Source organism: Oncorhynchus keta, chromosome 27, assembly GCF_023373465.1.
Source record: "Oncorhynchus keta strain PuntledgeMale-10-30-2019 chromosome 27, Oket_V2, whole genome shotgun sequence".
NCBI lineage: Eukaryota > Metazoa > Chordata > Actinopteri > Salmoniformes > Salmonidae > Oncorhynchus > Oncorhynchus keta.
Genome location: NC_068447.1, coordinates 41392901 through 41417625, shown reverse-complemented (window position 1 = coordinate 41417625; position 24725 = coordinate 41392901). Strand labels below are relative to the sequence as shown.

Sequence of the window (24725 nt, the reverse complement as noted above, 5' to 3'; positions counted from 1 at the left end):
TTTGAGTGTTTTGCTGTTGGTTTGTCTCCCTTCCCGATGGAACACCCCATCTTGCGCAGCTGAAGCGTGGTTTAGGTAGTTTCATGTTGTTGGGATTCGCTTCCTGGCTCCGCAACAAGAAACTGCCTTGATTACGTCAGTTCGTCTTCATCAAGGGCGACACTTTCCGTTCAATTACACCCTAGACTCTGACTGAAGTCCTCGCAAATGGCATTGTAAATGAACTGGAGCTGTAATAGCCGGGACGGAGACTTTTCTCCCCGGCTCTCATGTTTGTGACGGGCTGTAAAACGTACTTTAGATTCTCATAGAGAGAATGGGCTGTAAACAACATGGGGTAGACGTTAGACCTCTTTCGTTGCCTTTTAATTTCGTTACTCGTTTCTTCTTAGGTTTCCCTGATGATGCTTTTGTTTGGGTTTCATTTTTTCCATCATAATATGATGAGCATATCCTTTACATATGAACAGTGAATCGAGCTGTAGGCCAGTTAGCAACATTGCCAAATATTAATTAAATGTATTTTTTATTTCCCCCCAAATGTGTACAATGTTATTGGCCTTAAAGTCAATATAAAATGTGGAAATAAGGTATGTTGTCGTCATGTAGGCTATTCAACCCTCTTCTGTATAGAAGTTGATCACAGACCAGTATATCTCTGATTGTGGCACGTGTGCGATTGGGCTCACTGAACGGACCTTTGAATATCCCTCTAGTTTTGTTGACCTATAATGCATTTGCAACCTCTTCGGATCAAGGGGAAATGACTCCATCGTCAAATTATATTTCAGATGACACTTCTGATTGTCTCCGTTTCCTCAACGTTCACAAATAAAAACGATCTGATCCATGAAACTAGGTTAACCTAGGTCCACATGACCCAAATGACAAGATGTGGCCAAGGAAAATCAACTGTTTGTTGTATTTATAATACACAACACAATTCTTTCACGTTTGGTCAAGAACGTTTTTTAACATGGCACAGTCAAAGTCCCCTCTCTTCAATTGGAGAGCATGTGTTTATATTTACTCGCCATTTTGCCTTGTTGTTATATCAACCCCCTTCTCACAACAGTCAGTGCCACTAACAGAGACAGTCTGGAATCCAAAGTCATTTTCATTCAGTTCAGTGAATAGATGTCTCGCTCTGGAATGCACCACTGACAAATAATTTACAGCACTCGAATTGACACCCAGAGGAAACACTCAAACACTCACACTGAGACTGTTCGAATTCGTACTAGTGCACAATTACGCACAGCAATTACGCACGAACACGTAACCAAGTATTTTTAATGAAGGTTCACATTTACTTGGCTAATTTTGCCTCTTTTGTAGACAGGTTATAATTTCTCGTATTATCTAATAGGAATTGCCATTGCAAATAGTATGTTGTCATAGAGTGAAGAATTGCATTTGAACAACGCATTTGACCATCTTAAAACAGGTGGGGCGCGGAAGAAGAAAAGAAAGGAATGGCTAAGCTATTGGATGAATTTGTCATTTTAACGCAAGGCTTCACAGTCCGGTATCTGTATATCTGCAGTGTAACTGGGCGGCTTCATTATCTTCATAAAGGCGAACTCATTGTCACCACCATCCGGGTGTTTAAGTATATGTATAATGCAGGCTAATATAAATAAGCCTGGTTCATCATGAAACTGTGTCGCGAGACCGCGCATAGGCTACACCCATGTCCCATCCATCCCTGTCTAGAGCTGATAGCTGCGTCATGGTGAAACAAAATGTGTGCATGATCACTGCTATATCTAAAAATTAAAAAAAAGGCGTGCCCGGAGGTATCTGATACCGGATGCGAGCATTTGGGCCTATATTATGACACAAGAATCAAATCAAATGTTATTGGTCGAGTACACATATTTTGCAGATATTATCCCAGGTGCAGCAAAATGATAGTTTCTAGCTCCAACAGCGCAGTAATATATAACAATAGAAAACAACACACACAAATCCCCCCCAAAAATGTAAAGAAAAAATGAAGAAATATCAGAACGAGTCCGGAATATATATAGATACACTATATGAATAGAAAATGTGTCTACACAAGAATACACAAGAAATGGGTAAAAAAGTATGTAAACATAAATGGTGCAGCACAGTGGCAAGTATACCAGTCTTTGCGTGTGTGTGTCCGTGCATAACCTATAAGTTGTACCGTTGGCAGTTGTTCATTTTCTGAATTGTCGCATTGCATCAGCGTTATGAGGAGTTAACACACTATAATACACAATTAGGCCTACACTGTAACAAAAACTGTCATTTGTATTATCAACTGTAACAAAACAAACAACAAAACATTTTACTGTGGAAATACTCAAAATGTCGGTGCATTGTGGGAAAATTGCTGTATTTCATATGGTACTGTAATTCTAGCCCACAGAATACAGGACCATACCATATGCACCCACCACTGTCTATTTTTATGTGATCTGACACAGAGAGGGAAATTTGCCCAACGAAGCACTTGGCTGTTCTACAAGTGGTCGGGCTTTCTCGTTAATTAATGATTGAAGTGCTCCGCTGTAACCGCTTTATAAACCTTTAGTCATATAAACGGTTTCAGTAAAAGCTCTTAAACTAACGACGGACCATATGATGGACTTAACGATTACAGTGCTACGAAGCTTTTGGGGAGCTCATATGCCTACCTCATCCTTAATTTGCCTAAATTAGCTGTTGCCTGAACCATATTAGATAGCTACCTACTAGCGATTTCTTTTAAAGGATTTGCGTTTCTGTTATTTAGCAGCATAACAATATATTGTTCACTGAATAGTTTTCAAATTGGCACCTTGGTGATTAAACATAAAGGTTTGAGGGTAAGATTTTAACCTGGACTGCATAGGCTAATTCATTTGACGATTCAAATTAGGTTTGGACTGTACAACAGAAAAAATATCCCTTGTTCAAATATGCATCATATATCAAAACAAGTACTTACTTGAAGTTCCTTCATGTAGGAGTGCACCTAAATACAGTGATCACTAGTTTGTAATGCGATATTTGCATAATTCGTTCGGGAATAATGTTAATTGTTATGCGAGGTGAGTGCAATTTTAAGCTAAAACGTCCATCTATCTAGAATTGACATGTTGAATGTAAATATTATGATTTAATATATTTATTTAAAAATCTAGTTTCCACGTTTACTGTTCTCCGGATTTGTATATTATTTTAGCTCCACACATTTGCACCATAGTTTCCAACAATGACCTTTATCCATATAATCTTACATAAGATGTTTAAAACTTGCCAAATTATTTAGGAGTATATCGAATTAGATTTCAAATGAAACATGCTTCCGCTACGTATGGCTTCTGATTATTTTGCTAAACATGTATACATCAGTACTCAGTCTTAGGCCTACAGCGAGTCTAACACGAACATTTCTGAAATCTACTTTTTTTGTATTTATTTGAAACTATATCATGAACTTACGATCTTTTCCATGTAGTATAGCTAGTATGTTTTAGTATGTTTTGGACATACATGTTAAACATAATCTTCGGACAAGATGCTGATTGGCTGAAACATGCATGTGCAAAAAAAAATCTGCATTTCTAAAACCCAGCTCTTGTAGCCCTTTTTAAATGAAGAATTGAATCTGACTGCTAACAATATATTGCAGTCTGACCCCTCCACTGAGAGGAGAGAATCTTTGGACGCCATTGTTGTCTACAGTGACAGTCTGCGCCCTTTTCGTCTCCTGCAGTCCTCTCCTTATAACCATGTTTGGTCAGTGAATTCCTTTGCCATTGCTCCAGCGAGATAAATATCAAAACCAGCAGTTGACAATCAGTGTGTAAACGCACCATTTTAGAGCATTTCCTTATATTGCATCCCAATACTGAGAGACATGATTAAAATGAATGGAATTTGATAGAATAGCGTTGTTAGAGACACGTATAACCCCACCCTAAAGTAGGATAGACATAACATTTTCAGATAATGTGTCAAATCAGTTAGACTCTCTTATGATTTTCGTCCGTGCACAGGTTGAATTAAACGAATCACCAATCCTAAGAACCAGATCAAATGATAATCAAATGAACGACTGACAATGATCAAGGTTCATGGTGAAATATGGAAGAGTGCATTTGGGTTGCACAACATACGCACAATAAAAGCATTGTGGTAAAATACACAGTAAAAACATCATTTGAATGAATCAACATTATCGGCTCTTTAATCAGGAGTTAGGCGAGTCTATATCAGTAGGCCTACCTAATACATAGGCTACACTGGTATCATAACAATAGCTTCCGTGATATGGCTTACACGCCGATATACGATTGAAATGTTCAGAGGTTTGGAATCACGGCCAGGAGCAAAAACGTAAATAACCAAAACCACAACTTAAGAAACCAGGATACATAAATGTGATATTTTCTTTTTTATTATCAATAATCAACAGCACAATAAATAAATAAATACAAATAATACAGCAGAATAATGACAAAAAAGGATTTTAAACATGCACACATTTGTCAACAATGACATAATACTGATATTTGTCCCCGGATGTAATAATATTTGTTGTTAAATAATGCATTTCCGTTCAATCAGCAATACCAATAGTAATATTTGTAGATTAATTTCATATCTGTGGGGGAAACAATATATTAAAGTACATTCATGTAATTTCTACCAATGAAATTGTGAACGACTAAACAATAGCCTATACCTTTTTCCTATATATATATTCCTATATATATATATGTGTGTGTGTGTCTGACTTTTAATGACAGATCACGTTGTCTATAATATTTATATTTAGGATTTAATGGGTTTAATATCAAGGGAACCCCCTAGGGGTAAAATAGGCTGGTGCCCTCATTGGGTCTGAATGGTAACTGCGTATCTACTGGGAAAAAGCCAACGTGAGCGAGCACAAGGTTTATCCTATTTTATTTGAGCAAAATACATTCTATTTGACTGTCTTGATACTCAGTTGCATCGTATTGATACGAATATATGGATAACAGTTTTGATTAATATTCACACTATTTTAAACATTAGCTATAACACAACCAATGCTTTTGCCCAACTTTGCAAGTCAAGCAACTCCCTTCGTCCCCACCATCCATAGTTATCTTTTACTACACAATCACTATAATTTAAACCTGCTACAAGTTCCAGGTGTTTACATTTCATTGTTCAAACGCTATGGATGCTATATAGACTACCGTACAAGGCCATGTTTTCATTGCAGGAAGTTCAAGTAATGCAATGAAATTAGATAAAGAAATGAAATAAATTATCGCATTTTTATATGTCTAAGTTTCCATTCCATTATTCAATTTAACGCAAAAAACGAATGACCTCCCTTGATATTTTAGGTCACCAACGCAATGACTTCGAGACATCACACCACCAGCTCTTAAATGACAAAACAAGACAGTGTCGAAGATGCCATCTTTAACTAGTCAATAATAAGATTTGAGATAATAGGCTATGTCTATTTTTTATTTCTGACAACAACATTGTGGATTAGCGGTCTGTCTTACATTCGTATTGGACAATAAAAGCTCAAATGTAATATTTTGAATATGAAAGTATGTGATCTTACCATGGCATGCATTCGACGAACCATCGTCGTTAAATGTGTTTGTGGGGTCAATAACTGCAGCAAATCGGAATCAGCCTTATACAGAGACTCTGAAATGCACATTTTGTAGGCTATTGTTAGCCGCAGAATATACACAGACTTCTGCTCTATGGGCATAAATTACAACAAAAGGCTTATGCTGGGATCAGAAATCAGCTAATACCATATTAGTTTTACAAAGAATAACGTTTATTCGTCTTGCTTCAAGCCTGCATCTCTAGCCGGATTATTCCTTGAACCAATACCTCCTCTCCTCTGCAGCATATAGTCCCCCATTCCCTGTCGTTGCTGTCCGTCCTCAGCGTTCCAGTTTGATGGGACTTGTCCCACATGGACAGTGTTGCTTTTATGTTAAGATAGGAACTCGACTGCAGTTTTATTAACGACAAGTTTATGAACAATCAAATGGTCCTCGTAAAAATTTATTGAAGGACATAAAAACATGCACCGCCGGCCACTTGCCGAATATACCGCTGTAGTGTGCAAAGTTTCAAGCATCGTAGTAGTTTCAAGCATCCTCCTCATATCTAAAGCATACGTACTCAATTTTGGGAAAACATATCATAACATAACAAACGTTTTTCTTGTTCATATATTACATTACCTAAATTACAATATCATAGACTATCCAATATTACCATGCGGTTCATGGTAATATAAAAAAGTAGAGTAAATATATTTTCCCGATAAAAAAAAGGAATAGCGTTATACAATGAAAAACGCAAAAGAATAAAACGCCTTATGTGTTAGAGAGTGAGTTTAATGATCTATTTTACTACTTAACTATGTCTATACGCGCATGAAACTGGACTACAGATATTGCGCACACGAGACAGAGATTGATTACATCAACAAATAGTGCCTGCGATTTCAAACCTAGCCAACCTTAGTCTGTTTTACGATATATTTGACTATTTGACTTATATTTTATCAACGTCAGGATAGAATACTGTTGAATTTACCTCTAATTCATCCAGGGGAAAACATCTGAATATGATTCTATAAGACATATATTGTGTAATGCTGTGATAACCCGCGCATTGATCCCCTGTGCAATTTTTGTGGGGCAAAATATAATCACGTGTTGCTAAGGCAGCCAATTGCAGCTGGGGAAGCTTTGAGAAATAATTACCTGCGTTGATTGTTCTATGGGTAGATCAAAAAAAAGTACACACACTCCATATAATAATCGGATGCATGTAAAAGAGAACGGAACCATCGACATGTCGACCACGGGTCCCATAAGTAATTATTATGTGGATTCCTTGATACACCATGAAAGCGAGGATGTTCTTGCGGCTCGATTCTCGGCTCCTGGTTCGCACTCCACCGGCCCTCGTCCAACGTCCCTTATACCGGAGTGTGGTGACTATCCGTCCTGCAGCTTTTCCCCGAAACCACCCGTGTTTACTACCTCTTGGGCCCCTGTTCACTCCCAGTCCTCAGTGGTTTACCACCCATACAGCCACCAACCTCATTTAGGAACGGACTCAAGGTATGTGCGGTCATGGCTAGAGCCGATCTCGGGGACCATGTCCTTCCCTGGCTACCCAGCCAACGGCAGACACTATGGGCTGAAGCCCGAAGCCTTCCAGGAGCATCGAGCCGGTGACTGCCTCGCCTCCAACGGACGCAACTACACGGATTATCTCTACTGCACCTCCGCTGACATTCGAGAAAAGAACCAAACGAACATCCCTTCTCCCGAGACCGAGCTTTTGGCTTCCGGAAAGCATAAAGACGAGAAGCCAGAATTAGACCCAAGTAAGTTCAAGCCCCTTGTTTTACAACCGGGAATGGGGTGGGGGGTGTTTGGATGAGATTCTGTCTGTGTTAATTGCGTTTGGTTTAGAGCTGGTCTATAGTGTCTCTTTCCCATAATATGCTCTTTCATTCATCTTTTCTTTCCTCGACTGAATCTTCTCTGCTCGGGGGCTACGTTGAGGACTTATAAAGAGACAAACGCTAGTAGGATTGGGCTATAAAACGACGAGCAGGTTATAAAATAGGTCTCAAAAAACAAGTCGGATACAGCCAGTGTGGATGTTGTGAATGTATAGGGACACTGAATTGTAAAATGCTCGCGTCTAAATCAATTAGGTAGCCTATTTTATGTGCCAAATACTTCAACATTGATCGTCATTTGAATATATTTTGGTGGTTTATGCTACTATTTTATGTTATGCTAGTATGCCACCAACTCCATAAATAAAATAAAAAATACACTACCTTGAATGAACTTTTAAAGATAATCTCAATGGGATATTATGTTGCTATATCAAGCATCAAGTATATCCAGTAAAAGTGGATATTCTCAGAAAAAACACCAAAGAGAAACCCTGATAAATAACTATCATGGCAACACGGGAACACGTGGTGCCTATGTGTTGGTTATATGTTGTCTGTTGTCATAGGCTAAACGTGTTCCATTTAAAGCCAAATTCAGGTATAACGCCAAAAACAACTTGAGGAATGTTTGCAACATATTCGAGGGACTTTCACTACTGACTTGTAAAGGCTTGAACCACAGGCCGTTTTATGGGCCTATAAAGTGAATAAGCCCATTGAGTATTTTACGACGGCATTTCTCAGAAGTCCAAGAAAGAGAAAAGCTGGAAAAGCCTCACTAAATGTTGTAGATAGGCCTACATGCTTTGACGTTTGTTGCCTACAGCATTACATTTGCTGATACATACTTTATCTGGAGATACACTAGTTTTGTACTGGAGACCCACGGGACAAGGCTATAGTATAGGGCCATTGTATGATTGTTGTTTCATTTGTCATTGCTTCAAGTTTATTGCTGACTGATCATGTATTTGCAGATAACCCAGTGGCAAATTGGATTCACGCGCGTTCTACAAGGAAGAAGAGGTGCCCTTATTCAAAATACCAGACTCTCGAACTTGAAAAGGAGTTTTTGTTCAATATGTACCTTACCAGAGACCGTCGATACGAGGTGGCCAGAGTCCTCAATCTCACTGAGAGGCAGGTCAAAATATGGTTCCAGAACCGGCGGATGAAGATGAAGAAAATGAACAAGGAAAAAACCGACGCCAACAAAGAACAATAATAAAGGAATTGTTACAAAAACGTCATCAGACAAAAACAAGCACCAGACAACAGTAAAATAACCACTATTGCCATGGACAACAACAAAGATAAACCAAAATACATCATGCTCACTTCTTAATGTTGCATTTTGGGTTGGATTTAGTTTTTGCATTAACCCCACCTTCCATGTTTGTTGCGAATTTTGTTTTGTTTTATACGCTCTCCTTTCTTTGTCCAGTTTTAAACGAGCCCCTTTCCAAGAAAATAAAACATTCTGCACTTACTTTGAAGATACATGTATGTGTTTGTTTGTTATAAGGGACATTTGAATTCATGATATTTTGGACAAATTAAAAATTGCCCCGAAGTAGGCCTATAAGAAAGAGAATACTTGAATTGTTTTAATTTCTTCACTCCATAATTTATGATGTCCCTGTGAATGTTTCTTCCATGTTTGTTCATTTTCTATGCTATGGGTGTAGTAGCACATTTTATACAGAAAGAGAACATCTGCCGTCATAACAAAATATCTGTCTTGCGTCTATGTGGTAACGTAACCGTTTGGTGTACCTATTTGTGCATTTCATATTCAGTCGATTGTATAGGCACGTTTCATTAATTATATACCTGTAGATATAGGCCTACTCAAATATAAACATTACCACGAGGCTCTTGTATTTTCTGTGTTTCTTTTCAGACATTTTATGCATGCAATCTTACGACCAATTTAGATCCATATGTAGAACTACATTTTGGAACTTAAAGCGCACATTTGTGGCGCGTAAAATAGCCAATGTATCGATAATGATGTCAACGCAAAGGCAACACAAACCGCATTTGTGTTTAATCAGGAGAGAAAGACCTGTAAGAAATGAAATATCCCAATTTCCCTGCACGTTGTGTGGAATATTGGAAGCAGATGGGACGTTTCCTAATCCTCTTTCTAGTATTTGCAAGCAAATCAGAATCTTTAGACTTCCACTCTTTAGAGTGTGCCCATAAGTGGGTTATGTTTTCTCTCTCGAATAGATTGATGTAAGTTCGCCGACACATCAAGGTTGTTACTAAATATGATTTCACAAAACGTTTGTTTTATATTGTGCTGTTTTGATACAAATTATATTTGAATGCATGAATTTAAGGTTACCACTTGGTATGCAGAGGCCACCACATCTGTCCACAAACTACCACAGCTAGTTCGCATTGCACTGCGTGAACATCAAAGACATAGCCTATAAATCAAAATGTAGCAGTAAAATGTGTTATAGAACAAATAGGAAACAGTCATTACTCATATTTTGGAAAGGAAATAGACATTTATTTCGTGACAAAAACCGCAGAAGACAACTTCATATAAACATTTGGCCAATGAGCCTGTGTCGTCACAGGCCTAGCCATATGTGTCACGTGTAATCATTTATTTTCCTAAGCAAAAATACTAGCAGCTGCTTATGAAGATATTATTATATTTTTAACCTTTAACCATGTGTTGAGGCTCCTTTGCGTGTGCGTGAAGCTAAGGAAAAAGTAGTTAGGCTCGCAATAATTCTGAACAAATCTTGTAGCAAACGCGATAGGCATAGTTTAAACCAACTTCTTCATATGCGAGAGAGTAATTATAATTAATGAATTGTAAGAAACATATTTCGATCCATTCGTCTTGTTTGAAATGTAACGAAATTAAAGTTTCCTAATGTGAAAATAAATTCACGTCTGGCATTTGTTTCCTGGGCTCTTGGCCTAAATTGCCTTTTTGTGATGTTGAACAATATGGACAGGATGTTGTAATTTCAAAGCCCAATCCAGTGTATTTCCGCACAGGACAAAAACGCTGAGTTTACAGCCCTGTTGGAGCTCGGTTGTTTGTCTCAAATTCAGACGAACAAAGCAAACCCGACTAACTGGCTAGACGTCTGGGCTAAATTACTTTATGGTTTTAATGGTGGGACGGTGGGCGATGGTGGACTCGTTCAAAGGGGACTTGCTACAGCTAGTTTGTCTGTTGGGCCCACCGCAAACAAGCCTACTGCCTTCCCCTGGGCAGGTCTCTCTGAGCACGGGAGAGTGGGCTATATGACCGCAAGAAGAGAGAAAAGCCTGTTCGTTACTTTAAGAATCCATATGAAGAGAATGTCAAAAACTATTCTGAGGGGGTCTACTTAAATAAAATCAAATGCAAAATATTGGAGGCCCTATAAGGATATGGTTTATTTGACAGGTCGTAACATACATTTTCAACACATATTTGTGGCCCTATATTGATTATGTATACGACTGCATTTATTTCTCCCTCATGTAAGCTCCGTCGATTTGACGATAGCATGCGTGGTGCAGATGAATGTTGGTGATCGAACTCAACACTAGATGACACTGTTGACCGACTGTACTGCTATGTGCTGCTGTGCTATGGCCTTGCGTGGTGCACGAATAGGGAGTTGGCTCGGCCAATGTCTATAGGTGGAATAAATGCAGTTTTCGTCATTCATCACATTTCTAAGAAAAAGGGTTGAAAGATGTGATATAATCGACTGTCTCACTTGTGTAGGTATGGGTACAGAAGACATAGATTATGACTTCGTTGAACCTTTTTATGCGCGTGTGGGGAGCCTATTGTACGCTATTTGTAGGATGGGTCACACCAAAATGAACCTACATTTCCCATTCACACGTGTTATGTTATGACCTTTCACGTTAGTAGAACGTATACGCCTAATATGTCTAGTTGACTAAGATCTGGTTTGTATACATGTTAATCAAATATCATTCATTATGCGTGGTTATAAACTATTAGCAACGCATCAAGCTTTATGTATAGGAGCTAACGTTAGCCGAATCGATTAGGTTGGTTCTAGATATTTGCGTCAACATTGAAGGCCAATTAACATTTGGACTGACATTTGAAAACATAACATTTTTCACCTTAAGCGCAATTGAAATCAGTTCCTAGCCACGTTTTTTTATGGCAGTTGTGTGGTCTAGTTTTTCTCTGGAGAGGCGTGGACCTTGTACCATAAACCTTGTATCAAACACCCCATACTTAAGAGAACAGCAGACATTTCCGTATAAAAACAATGTAGGCCTATCCGAAAAGATCTTAAAAAACAAGTAAAATGAACAAACAGAGAAAGTTTTTACTTCTACAATTGATTGACAAATAACACTGAATATTTGAATAAGCATTACCCCTAATAACGAACTATCACCAATATCAGATCCTAATAATAACTCATGATAATAATAATATACTATTGCTATTGTAGTAATAATGTTGTATAGCATTTATAGGCCTACATCAGAAGCATACTATTATAGTCTAATTGTTTCTTAGTCCCTTTCAATGCTTTTGTTGTTGAAACAGCAATCAGCATATTTATAGACTGTTACAAGTCTGTAAATGTTCTCTGTGGGCCTTTCATATTTTACGATGACGTGTAAAAATCGTCAGTAACACCACAAAACCAACACGAGCGCGCATTCAGGGAGAGGCCATGCTACAACTAAGCTATACACAACTGAAATAAACACCGCGCTATCGATATCTCCGCTGAAATAATGAGACATCTAATGTAGTCTAATGTAACATTTTATTAACTGAACGTGGCAGATTTACTACTTTTGCTCATAGGTTTAACAGGGTCAGTAGAGTGAGTCGGGTATACAGGCCTCATTTATGTTTGCTCATGCCGGGGTTTCATGGCCTTCTGTAGTTTAAGTGCGCAAGGGACTGGTAAAGCGCTTATAGTTAGTAGGCGTATAGCTCAAGTATGAAAACTTAGCGCTAATGTTGAGCTACAAGGGTTAGACATTTGAATGGGTTTGTGATTTTGTTAAAGATGCCATTATCATTATTATTTCCGTTATCATTATTAAAGCATTACACATTTGTAGTTAGTTATATGTGCTAGGCCTGGCCTGGCCGTTTATAGTTATATAGGCCTTTATTTTGTGTTACCCTGTCATAAATAGCAGGCAGTATAGTGGGCCCTCATGCAGTGCTATTGTGTATTTATGGTAGGCTAAGCTAACAGCTAACAGCCTCCCTTTTTAAACCATTATTTGATATAAGGAATGGCTCTCAAACTATATACACTGGTTACATATGATGACTTTATTAAGAACAAGGCCTTATTTGTTATATATGTGTAGCTTTACAGGGGTGGACTGGACCAAAAATCGGCCCTAGCATTTCTAACAAACTGGCCTATTATTTTCCCTTGAGCCCCCCCACATGTCAAATTTTGTCTACCAGGCCCCCACACTGGCCATATTATCTTCCTTGAGGCCCCCATTATTAGCCAGATTTTTAAAAAAAATCCAAGTTAGACAGGCCCACTGGGCAAAACATGGTCCAGCCCATCTGGCATTTGCCTGAAATGCCAGATGGCCAGTCCGCTCCAGTAGCTCTATGTGTCATAGTAATTTGGCCACAAAGACAACTTGAGAGTTCAGCTTTTTCACATGGTGATCATAGGCATCATATTGAGCTCATTTTTCTTGTTGTAGTAGAATGGTTAGTGCAGGTTGTCTATCATGGTGTATGTACACGCTGACCGCTTGGGTAAAAGATGAGTTGGGGGGATTGTTGGGAGGGAGGATTATGGTGGGGGTGGTTGGGTGGGAAGCTAAAAAAAAAAGAAGGAGAAAAAAAGAGAAGCGCTTGTGACTGTGTCGGCGGAGCAAGCCAGCTATAACCTTAACACATATCCAAAGCACACGCCATGAGCCGGATTTGAGGCTGAAAAAAGGAAAACTACTGGAGATAGTGAGAAAAACTCGATGAGAAGAGTGTTGGAGCGCGAGAGAGCTGCCTGAGACTGTTTGTCCAAACGGGCAGCGTTTCTCCATCTAGTTCCGGTTTGTCTGTGTTCTGTGTGCGACTGGGAACCTAAACAAAAGGCTGCCACAATCCAGAACGGGGATATTCTACAACGAAGAAACCTTCCCTTGTTTAATGCAAACTAAACAATGAGCTCATATTTTGTTAACCCTCTTTTCTCCAAATACAAAGGAGGCGAATCACTGGAGCCAACTTACTACGACTGCAGATTCCCACAAAGCGTTGCCCGTAGCCACACGCTGGTCTACGGACCCGGGGCAGCTGCATCGGGCTTTCAGCACCCTTCCCATCATGTCCAGGACTTTTTTCACCATGGGACCACGGGGATCTCCAATCCTGGATACCAACAGAACCCCTGCGCGCTGGCTTGCCATGGAGACGCAACGAAATTTTATGGATATGAAGCTCTACCGAGGCAACCGCTTTATGGTACCCAGCAAGAGGCAAGCCTCGCGCAATACCCAGACTCTAAATCCTCTAACGGCTCTAACCCCGGAGAAGGACAAGGCCACTTAAATCAGAACTCGTCTCCCAGTATTATGTTTCCTTGGATGAGACCTCACGGTTAGAATTATTTTGTGTACTTTATTTCCCATATGTGCGAGTAACTATGTGTGTTTGTGCGCGGTGTGTGTTTGTGTGCGTGTTTGTGCGTGTGCCTGCGTGCGTAAAAGCAAAAGTAATAATAAGGAATTGAGAATGTCTTTATTTATTGCGTTTTAGTGCAGCAGAATATACAGGTCAATTGATTACATAGCTATAGCGAGTATACACTATAAACATGAGTTATGTAATCTCAGATCTTATATAAGGTAGCCTGTAATATTAACGTATAAGCTTCTAACAAACAACTTAGGACACGGATAGTGTTTTTCTTGAGAATATCTGTAATGACCAAAAAACTGAAACCCAGAAACCCAGAGTTATTTGAAGAACCTGAAGTACAACTTGTCCCCATCCCCTGCCATCCTAAATGAAATAGAGACCTACTAAACGGAGTGCCCAAACATTGTATGACCAAATTGTTACTGAAACAATAAACGATTTGTAATGCAAATATCCTACTTTGCTTCTAAACGTCAGTATTCCACCTGCTATTCATCTCTTCACATGTCCTTGCCCTAAACCAAGCTAATAAGGTAATGTAGAGTGTGATAGAATTGATAATTTAACACATCATGGACTATCGTTTCAAGTGTATTTATTGTTATCTTAGAAAAATATTTTAGGCCTAAGATACTTCCTCCGCAATCTGCAGAAGAACATGTATTTATTGTGTGTGTGTGCGCGCGCGTGTGTGGGAGAGTGTGAGAGAAAGTGTGTGTGTGGTTGTGAGTGTGTGAATGTGTGTGTTTGTGTGAGAGTGTGTAGTGCAGTTACCAGTTACATAATTGAAAACGTTACTAAACAGATCATATTTAATTTATACTACAAAATAAAAGACATGTGGGAATATATTAGATCTAGTTGTTTTTCCTTGATTTAAAAATATTAATTCCACCATCAAATTAACTCAGGAAAGTCCAGTCTGTGTTTTTCATGAAGATGATCAAATTACTCTAGTCCTATTAATAATGTGTTAAAGACAATATCTAATACATATAAGCTAACCTTATTTACTATTTCATTTAAGCACCAGGGAGGCGGAATGGAAGGCAAACCTACAGTCGTTACCAAACACTTGAACTGGAGAAGGAGTTTCTCTTCAATCCGTACCTTACCCGCAAGCGGCGGATCGAGGTGTCCCATGCCCTGAGTCTCACCGAAAGGCAGGTCAAGATATGGTTTCAAAATCGGCGAATGAAGTGGAAAAAAGAAAACAACAAAGACAAGTTTCCGGGCCAGAGAGGAGAGGCGGATGCTGATGCCGAGGCTGAGGCTGAGGAGGAGGGCAACGAGGACGGTGAAGGGGAAGAGGGGGAAGAGAAAGAAGCGGAAGAGAAAGAGAAAGAGGAGACCAAGGAGTGATTTTATGGTCTTTTTATGGTTATATGGCAGAAAAAGTGGAAAAAAAGAGGAACCATATTGACGATGAAAGGAGGGAAGGAGGCAGAGAGCGTCAACTTTATGGCCACTGTTTTATTAGTCAACAAGAGAAAGGAAAAAAAGATCCCACAGATATTGCTGGCATACTTATGTATGTATTTCTCCCTCTTCACGATGAGTTATATGGATGCAAATTAGTTATTTTGTAGTTTTTTACTTTTCCTTACAACATTTACATTCGGCAATATTGCATTTAGAAAATGTATCTTATACGTGATCTCTGTATGCGTGATCTCTGTTTAAACGCATGTTTAATGGAGTAGGCTATAGGCCACTTTAGATAATTTATTTGATTAAAAAAACGGATTTGATGTAATCTCCTAACAAAAGCATAGACAAACAAACGCACATAGGCAGACAGGGCAGGGTACCACAACACTTAACCAATGCCAACTAATCCTGTAAATAGAATTAAAATTAACAATGGACAAATAGTTGCCATTTAAAATCGTAAGCAAAATGTAACTCAACAATATGTTCAATGTTTAATGTCATGACAGCAGTGTGACTTCCGAGGAAATAACATTGACTAGCAGGCCCACATGTAAAACACATTTTATTGTTCTTTTCAGTTTTTTTGTATTATACTTCATTGTCATTTGTGGTGAAGAGCCAAGACAAGGATATTTAGTTCTTACTTCAGATAGGATTTTGGTAGGATTACTAGGGACATGCAATCGTTTTAAATCCTTAATAAAGATGCTACCTAAACCTGGGGAAATTGCAATAGAGATTTCTAAATAGAGATTTCATATGATATTGTTTTTATAGTGTTATATTAACGTTATATTATTAAGTTATGTATTATTTACCCAATATATACCCATGCTTGTTTAAGACAATTTGTGAGTCTTAGGAAGACAAAGTTAGCTAAAAGCCAAGTAACCGATTTGGCAAGATTGTACCAGGGCACTACCTACTAAAACAGAACTTTGCCTTTAACTGAATTTGTATTCCATAATAACGGCACTGCTATGTTTAGACTAAAACCTATATTTCCCCCAACAACTAAAACTGCCTATAGAAAACTTACATGACTGTATGATAATAATACCTGCTACAATTAGCCTACAACGATTTTAAAAAGTAAGGCGTGTTATTTTAATGTGCTGGTGATAATACCGTAGTTTTTTTTGCACTGAATATAATCTTAATGTACGTCTTGTTATATTATTGATGTGAACAGTATGCTCGTTTGCTGGTGTTTCTCACGTGAAAGACGGAATTGTGTATCTCCGCCATTGTTGTTAACGTAAAAATACGAATAAACAAGATGGCTCACCATCGTACCTCTTCTTTTATGGCCGTAAGAACTTGTGGACTGAATGACTGAGCATGTCTAGGCTACTTTTTCTATGCTGTCTATCTACGCTACAGGGAGCAACCCACCATATACATACAGTATCGATGCCCTACAAAAGCATTTTAGATCAATGAGACACGGTCGATTGTTAGAGTGCCGATAGCCATTAGACATTAGATCTGATGCAACTATTGACACTCATGGTAACATTTGACTTGAAGTTGCACTTGCAGCCTAGCATATTATTCCATAGTGTGCCTCGTCGACGACCAGAAGCTTCTCGGTGTCACAGGGCGACTGCAGAAGTTAGGCTATATGGAATGCAATAGAATACCACAGTTGACTTCTTTCACAGTGTAATGGTGGAAACAGACAAGTCTGCACCCCATTAGTCACTGATATAATTACAACGTTGTTACATATAGTTACAATGTTATCACCACAGCAATTGAAATGATCAGTTGCTATGCCGTTTGTGGCTACTCAATGTGACCCAAGTAATACAACGATCTGATGGATTCTCAAATGACTTAGAAATATGTCACTCCTATTACAAATCGTTTTAAGAGATAGTTATCCAGTATCATGTACAATCAGATTTGTTGTTTTGTAGGTCTGTTGGAGACAGTCAACAATCTCAAAATAATTGTCTAATGTTATTGATATCAGTTGAAGCTGCATCAATGAGTAACGATGTCCTGTTCAAAAGCAATCATACTATTTAATGACAAGTTGACATTTAGTCTTTGACGTGACCTTATATGAAGTACATCCCTGAAATTAATTATGAGGCACAATACTAGCTTTTTTTAGGATAAGGAGAGCCTTTCCTATGATTTATATACATTCTTGTAATGAGTAAATGGTGAAGTTTGCTTCAGGGGGGATTATAATGGACAAAGGTATGGGCCTGTTTCCCTGCACACCCTCTCTTCCCAGCCATGTTGTAGCTGCAGCAGAACATGTCATATAGTGGTTGACCATTAGGCGGTGCAAGCCAGTAGTTTGGCCAATGATGCCTATGTGTGTACATTAGTACAAAACTTAAAAGAAACAAAGAACACTTATGCTCACTGCACTTACTGAGGTTAAATATCGTCTATGGCCTCAAAGCCTTCGTCAGAGCTTTCAAATAGATAAACATTAGACACATTTACACATTCCTACATAAACTGTCTATACAAAAGTATGTGGACACCACTTCAAACGAGTGGATTTGACTATTTCAGCCACACATGTTGCTGACAGGTGCCTAAAATCGAGTGCACAGCCATGCAATATCCATAGACAAACATTGGCAGTAGAATGGCCTTACTGAAGAGCTCAGTGACTTTCAACGTGGCCCTGTCATAGGATGCCACCTTTCCAACAAGTCAGTTCGTCAAATTCCTGCCCTGCTAGAGCTGTCCGGTCAACTGTAAGTGCAGTTATTGTGATGTGGAAACATCTTGCAGCAACAACGTGGTAGGCCACACAAGCTCACAGAACGGGACCAGCGAGTGCTGAAAGCGAGTAGCTCGTAGAAAATCGTCTGTTCTTGTTTGCAACACGAGGTCTTAACTGCCCCTGGAAGCAATGTCAGTACAAAAACTGTTAGTCAGGAGCTTCACAAAAGGGGTTTCCATGGCAGAGCAGCCGCACACAATCCTAAGGTCCCCATGTGCAATGCCAAGCATTCGCAGTAGTGGTGTAAAGTTCACCACCATTAGACTCTAGAGCAGTGGAAACGTGTTCTCTGGAGGGATGAATCCAGTGTGGTCGGTGCCATTGAGGGAGGACAAAAACAAATTATTGAGTATGTTTTACAGTATATTACAGTTTTTAATAGGACCGATGGTAAAGGCAAATTACCCACTCCCTGCCGACCTTCGTCCTCGATATCTCCGTCTCTTTCTCTTGCGAATGACAGGGATGAGGGCCTTGTCGGTTGTCTGGAGTAAATCCCTCATGTCCGACTCGTTAAATAAATAATTGTCTTTCAATACGAGGTGAGTAATCGCTATCCTTATTTCTAGAAGCTCTTTTCGGTCATAACTGACTGTGGCAGAAACATTATGTACGAAATAAGTTACAAATAACACAAAAAGACACACACAATAGCACAATTGGTTAGGTGACAGTAAAACGGTAGCCTTTCTCTCCGGCTCCATCATTATTATTTTGTACATAATGTTACTGCCACCATCTCTTATGACCGAAAAGAGTTCTAGAAATCATGACAGCGATTACTCCAGTAGAATGCAGGGCCAGACGGATTACCAGGACGTGTACTCTGAACATGCGCTGACCAACTGGCATGTGTCTTTACTGACATTTTCAACCGCTCCCTGTCTGAGTCTGTAATACCAACATGTTTCAGGCAGACCACCATAGTCCCTGTGCCCAAGAACACTAAGGTAACCTGACTAAATGACCACCGACCCATAGCACTCACGGCTGTAGCCATGAAGTGCTTTGAAAGGCTGGTCATGGCCCACATCAGCACCATTATCCCAGAAACCACAGACCCATATCAATTTGCATACAGCCCCAACAGATCCACAGATGATGCAATCTCTATTGCACTCCACACTGCCCTTTTACACCTGGACATAAAGAACACCTATGTGAGAATGCTATTCATTGACTACAGCTCAGCGTTCAACACCATAGTGCCCTCAAAGCTCATCACTAAGATAAGGACCCTGGGACTAAACACCTCCCTCTGCAACTGGATCCTGGACTTCCTGACGGGCCGCCCCCAGGTGGTAAGGGTAGGTAACAACACATCCACCACGCTGATCCTCAAAACAGGGCCCCTCAGGGTTGCGTGCTCAGTCCCCTCCTGTACTCCCTGTTCACTCATGATTGCATGGCCAGGCACATCTCCAACACCATCATTACGTTTTCTGATGACCCAACAGTGGTAGGCCTGATCACCGACAATGATGAGACAGCCTATAGGGAGGAGGTCAGTGACCTTGTCGTGTGGTGCCAGGACAACAACCTCTCCCTCAATGTGATCAAGACAAAGGAGGTGATTGTGGACTACAGGAAAAGGAGCACCGAGCACGCCCCCATTTTCATCGACGGGGCTGTAGTGTAGCAAGTTGAGAGCTTCAAGTTCCTTGGTGCCCACATCAACAACAAACTATCATGGTCCAAGCACACCAAGACAATTGTGAAGAGGGCACAACAAAACCTATTCCCCCTCAGGGGACGGAAATGATTTGGCATGGGTCCTCAAAAAGTTCTACAGCTGCACCATCGAGAGCATCACTGTCTCTCAAACATCTCAAGGATGATCAATGGAAACAAGATGCACCTGAACTCAATTTCGAGTGTCATAGCAAAGGGCCTGAATACTTATGTAAATGTGATATTTAATTTTTTCATGTTTAATACATTTGCAAAAATGTCTAAAAAACAGTTTTCGCTTTTTCATTATGGGGTATTGTGTGCAGATTGCTGAGGATTCGTTTTTATTTAATCAGCTTTAGAATATGGCTGTAATGTAACAAAATGTGGAAAAAGGAATGTGGCCTGAATACTTTCCGAAGGCACTGTACATAAACAAACAATTGAGTTATAGGAGATGTATCGCCACTCACTACCCTCAGAAGAGGTCAGGTTTACAGACTGCTTCTCACCTTATGGTTATACAGACTGGTTTCTCAGAGACAGCAGTGACTTACTTCAGATTTATGTGTGACCACGTGTGGAACATTGGAATTTAGATATTAACTCTGCGTTTGGACCATTGGGTTATGGACAGGGCTGTACTGGCCTTCTGGCATTTCAGGCAAATGCCATACGGGCTGGTCCGTTTTTAGCCCAGTGGGCCTGTCAAACTTTATTTGTTCTTGTGCAAAATTATCATTAACTGGATAATAATGGGGGCCTCAAGGAAATAAATTGGCCAGTTGCAGGGCCTTGAGGAAGAATGGGCCGGGTTTTAGATTTTTGGTCCCAGTCCGCCCCTGGTTATGGATGAAGGTCTACATGGTTCTATGAATACAGGGACTGAAGGTCCAACAGTAGGAAAGCAGTCATCTTTGTTCATCAGTGGTTCAGTACATAGAATCATAGAAAATAATAGTACTGGTTCATTAGAAACGGAAATTCTTATTTCACAAACACAGACACAAGCACACTACAAATTGAGAAGAGCACAGGGTCAGCCACAGTGTAGCATGCCAGGAGCTAGGTAGGCCCAGGACTCAAACCTTTGGCCTACCATCATTGTGTATGCATGGGGTGAATGGGTCATATAAACTCAGCAACAAAAAAAAATTCCTCTCGCTGTCAACTGTGTTTATTTTCAGCAAACTTAACATAAATAAACATAAATATTTCTATGAACATAAGATTCAACAACTGAGACATAAACTGAACAAGTTCCACAGACATGTGACAAACAGAAATGGAATAATGTGTCCCTGAACAAAGGGGGTCAAATCAAAAGTAACAGTCAGTATCTGGTGTGGACACCAGCTGCATTAAGTACTGCAGTGCATATCCTCCTCATGGACTGCACCAGATTTGCCAGTTCTTGCTGTGAGATGTTACCCCACTCTTTCACCAAGGCACCTGCAAGTTCCCGGATATTTCTGGGGGGAATGGCCCTAGCCCTCCCCCTCTGATCCAAGAGGTCCCAGACATACTCAATGGGATTGAGATCCGGGCTCTTCGCTGGCCATGGCAGAACACTGACATTCCTTTCTTGCAGGAAATCACGCACAGAACGAGCAGTATGGTTGGTGGCATTGTCATGCTGCAGGGTCATGTCAGGATGAGCCTGCAGGAAGGGTACCACATGAGGGAGGAGGATGTCTTCCCTGTAATGCACAACATTGAGATTGCTTGTAATGACAACAAGCTCAGTCCGATGATGTTGTGACACACCGCCCCAGACCATGACGGACCCTCCACCTCCAAATTGATCCCTCTCCAGAGTACAGGCCTCGGTGTAAAGCTCATTCCTTCGACGATAAACGCGACTCCGACCATCACCCCTGGTGAGACAAAACCTTGACTCGTCAGTGAAGAGCCCTTTTTGCCTGTCCTGTCTGGTCCACCGACGGTGAGTTTGTGCCCATAGGCGACATTTGTTGCCAGTGATGTCTGGTGAGGACCTGTCTTACAACAGGCCTACAAGCCCTCAGTCCAGCCTCTCTCAGCCTATTGTGGACAGTCTGAGCACTGATGGAGCGATTGTGTGTTCCTGGTGTAACTCGGGCAGTTGTTGTTGCCATCCTGTACCTGTCCCGCAGGTGTGATATTCAGATGTACCGATCCTGTGCAGGTGTTGTTACATGTGTTCTGCCACTGCAAGGACGATCAGCTGTCCATCCTGTCTCCCTGTAGTGCTGTCTTAGGTGTCTCACAGTACGGACATTGCAATTTATTGCCCTGGCCACATCTGCAGTCCCCATGCCTCCTTGCAGCATGCCTAAGGCACGTTCACACAGATGAGCAGGGACCCTGGGTATCTTTCTTTTGGGATTTTTCAGAGTCAGTAGTAAAGCCTCTTTAGTGTCCTAAGTTTTCATAACTGTGACCTTAATTCCCTAAGCTGTTAGTCTCTTAATGACCATTCCACAGGTGCATGTTCATTAATAGTTCATGGTTCATTGAACAAGCATGGGAAACAGTGTTTAAACCCTTTACTATGAAGATCTGATAAGTTATTTGGATTTGAACTAATTATATTTGAAAGACATGGTCCTGAAAAAGGGATGTTTATTTTTTTGCTGAGTTTTATACTGCAGTGTTGGAGACAACAACAACAACAACAACAGGAGAAGTCTGTTTCTCCCATATCTTGAAGAGACATTTGATAAATATAATTTTTGTTTACTATGAGCAAATCTGGTAAGGTGTCTAATATCTTTGCTATCATACACTGTTGTTCACCTGCCTTAATCTAATTTTCTAAAAGAAAGATTAAAGCACTTAAGCAGAGCTAGGTTTTCAATTTTCTTAGCAATCTTCCCAGGCAAAAGAAGGTAGGGCGGTGTGACTAGAACACACACACATACACTGCTGTTCAAAAGTTTGGTGTCACTTAGAGATTTCTTTGTTTTTTAAAGAAAACCACATTTTTTGTCCATTAAAATAACATCAAATTGATCAGAAATACAGTGTAGACATGGTTAATGTTGTAAATGACTATTGTGGCTGGAAACGGCTGATTTTTTAATGCAATAACTACATAGGCGTATTGAGGTCCATTATCAGCAACCATCACTCCTGTGTTCCAATGGCACGTTGGGTTAGCTAATCCAAGTGTATCATTTTAAAAGGCTAATTAATCATTAAAAAATAATTTTGCAATTATGTTAGCACAGCTGAAAACTGTTGTTTTCATTAAAGAAGCAATAAAACTAGCCTTCTTTAGACTAGACAGCATTTGTGGGTACAATTACAGGATCAAAATGGCCAGAAACAAATAACTTTCTTCTGAAAGTTGTCAGTCTATTCTTGTTCTGAGAAATGAAGGCTTTTCCATGCAAAAAAATGCCAAGAAACTGAAGATCTCGTACAACGCTGTGTACTACTCCCTTCACAGAACGGCGCAAACTGGCTCTAACCAGAATAGAAAGAGGAGTGGGAGGCCCCGGTGCACCACTGAGCAAGAGGACAAGTACATTGGAGTGTCTAGTTTGAGAAACAGACTCCTCACAAGTCCTCAACTGGCAGCTTCATTAAATAGTACCCGCGCAGACACTGGACAGAAGAACTCTGCCTAGAAGGCCAGCATCCCGGAGTCCCCTCTTCACCGTTGACGTTGAGACTGGTGATTTGCGGGTACTATTTAATAAGTGACCCCAAACATTTGAATGGTAGTGTACACACACACAGAAACACACACACACACACACACACATGTCACCAAAGAACTGATTAAACACACTGTTTTGCAATGAAGGTCTACAGTAACCTCAACAGCACCATGGTGTAGCCAGAGGACAACTATTTCACATCTTTCTCTGGTTATATGGGCTTCAGTATAAAACATAAGAGGCTTGTGATTCTCACCCCCTTCCATAGACTTACAGATTAAATTATGACAACTTCCGGAGGACTTTCTCCAACCTATCAGAGCTCTTGCAGTATATAACATCTTGTCCATCTAGTACTGAAAGCATATGCTACAGCTAGCTAGCACTGCATTGCATAAAGCAGTGTTTCACAAACTCTGTCCTGGGGACCCCAAGGGGCAGACTTTTTTTTATTTTTTGCCCTGCACTACACAGCTGATTCAAATGATCAAAGCTTAATGTTGAGTTGATTATTTGAATCAGCTGTGTGGTGCTAGGGCAAAAAAACAGACCGAGTTTGGGAAACACTGGCATAAAATGTGTTGAATAGTTGACTCAAAGAGAGAGAAAGACAATAGTTGAACAGATTTGAACAAAGTAATATGTGCCGAAATAAAGGATATGCAGCAGAGAAAGAGAGCGAGAGAGCGAGAGAGCGAGAGAGAGAGAGAGAGAGAGAGAGAGAAAGAGAGAGAGAGAGCTATATTTTGTTGTATTTTTATCTTTCTTAGTTTACCTTTCAATTACCTTTCAATTCAATGCTATTTCTGTTAGCTTGCTTTCTATGGCTAACCAACACGCCAACTCTTCCAAGTCAAGGTAAGCTTTCAATTTTATTAATGTATTGACATCGGGGCCACCGGTGTAACTGCTAAACTGCTTGCTGCACTCTTTACTGCGTGATTGTACACATGGATTGGATTGTGGGTATACTAACACCAGAGATGTACAGTATTCTGTTACATGTATTTGAAATACGTATTATAATTTCTTCTGAGTATTTGTTATGTTGTGTTACACTGGGCTAAACTACACTCCACTATATTTTTTAAC

The 24725-nt window shown here is 40.0% G+C and overlaps 2 protein-coding genes across 3 annotated transcripts; both read left to right on the top strand.

The window, feature by feature from the left end:
* The first annotated feature begins 5170 nt into the window (after positions 1 to 5170).
* LOC118360082 (homeobox protein Hox-C9-like) lies at positions 5171 to 9351 on the top strand. The gene is made up of 2 exons (XM_035739183.2): positions 5171 to 7393; positions 8455 to 9351. The coding sequence occupies exons 1-2, from the start codon at positions 6778 to 6780 to the stop codon at positions 8700 to 8702; spliced, it is 864 nt and encodes a 287-aa protein (XP_035595076.1). The 5' UTR covers positions 5171 to 6777; the 3' UTR covers positions 8703 to 9351.
* Positions 9352 to 13320: 3969 nt separating this feature from the next.
* hoxc8a (homeobox C8a) lies at positions 13321 to 16850 on the top strand. 2 transcript variants are annotated; one of them, XM_035739186.2, is made up of 2 exons: positions 13321 to 14084; positions 15160 to 16850. In XM_035739186.2, the coding sequence occupies exons 1-2, from the start codon at positions 13649 to 13651 to the stop codon at positions 15486 to 15488; spliced, it is 765 nt and encodes a 254-aa protein (XP_035595079.1). In that variant the 5' UTR covers positions 13321 to 13648; the 3' UTR covers positions 15489 to 16850. The 2 variants fall into 2 exon arrangements, with proteins under 2 accessions (XP_035595079.1, XP_035595078.1); XM_035739185.2 differs by having other exon boundaries at positions 15154 to 16850.
* The last annotated feature ends 7875 nt before the right edge of the window (positions 16851 to 24725 follow it).

Excerpts from the sequence above, each read along its gene's own strand:
- LOC118360082 (XM_035739183.2), top strand. The coding sequence starts at position 6,778 with ATGGGTAGATCAAAAAAAAGTACACACACTCCATATAATAATCGGATG. Across the intron at positions 7,394-8,454 it reads GAAGCCAGAATTAGACCCAA|ATAACCCAGTGGCAAATTGG; the intron begins GTAAGTTCAAGC and ends ATGTATTTGCAG.
- hoxc8a (XM_035739185.2), top strand. The coding sequence starts at position 13,649 with ATGAGCTCATATTTTGTTAACCCTCTTTTCTCCAAATACAAAGGAGGC. Across the intron at positions 14,085-15,153 it reads TCCTTGGATGAGACCTCACG|CACCAGGGAGGCGGAATGGA; the intron begins GTTAGAATTATT and ends ATTTCATTTAAG.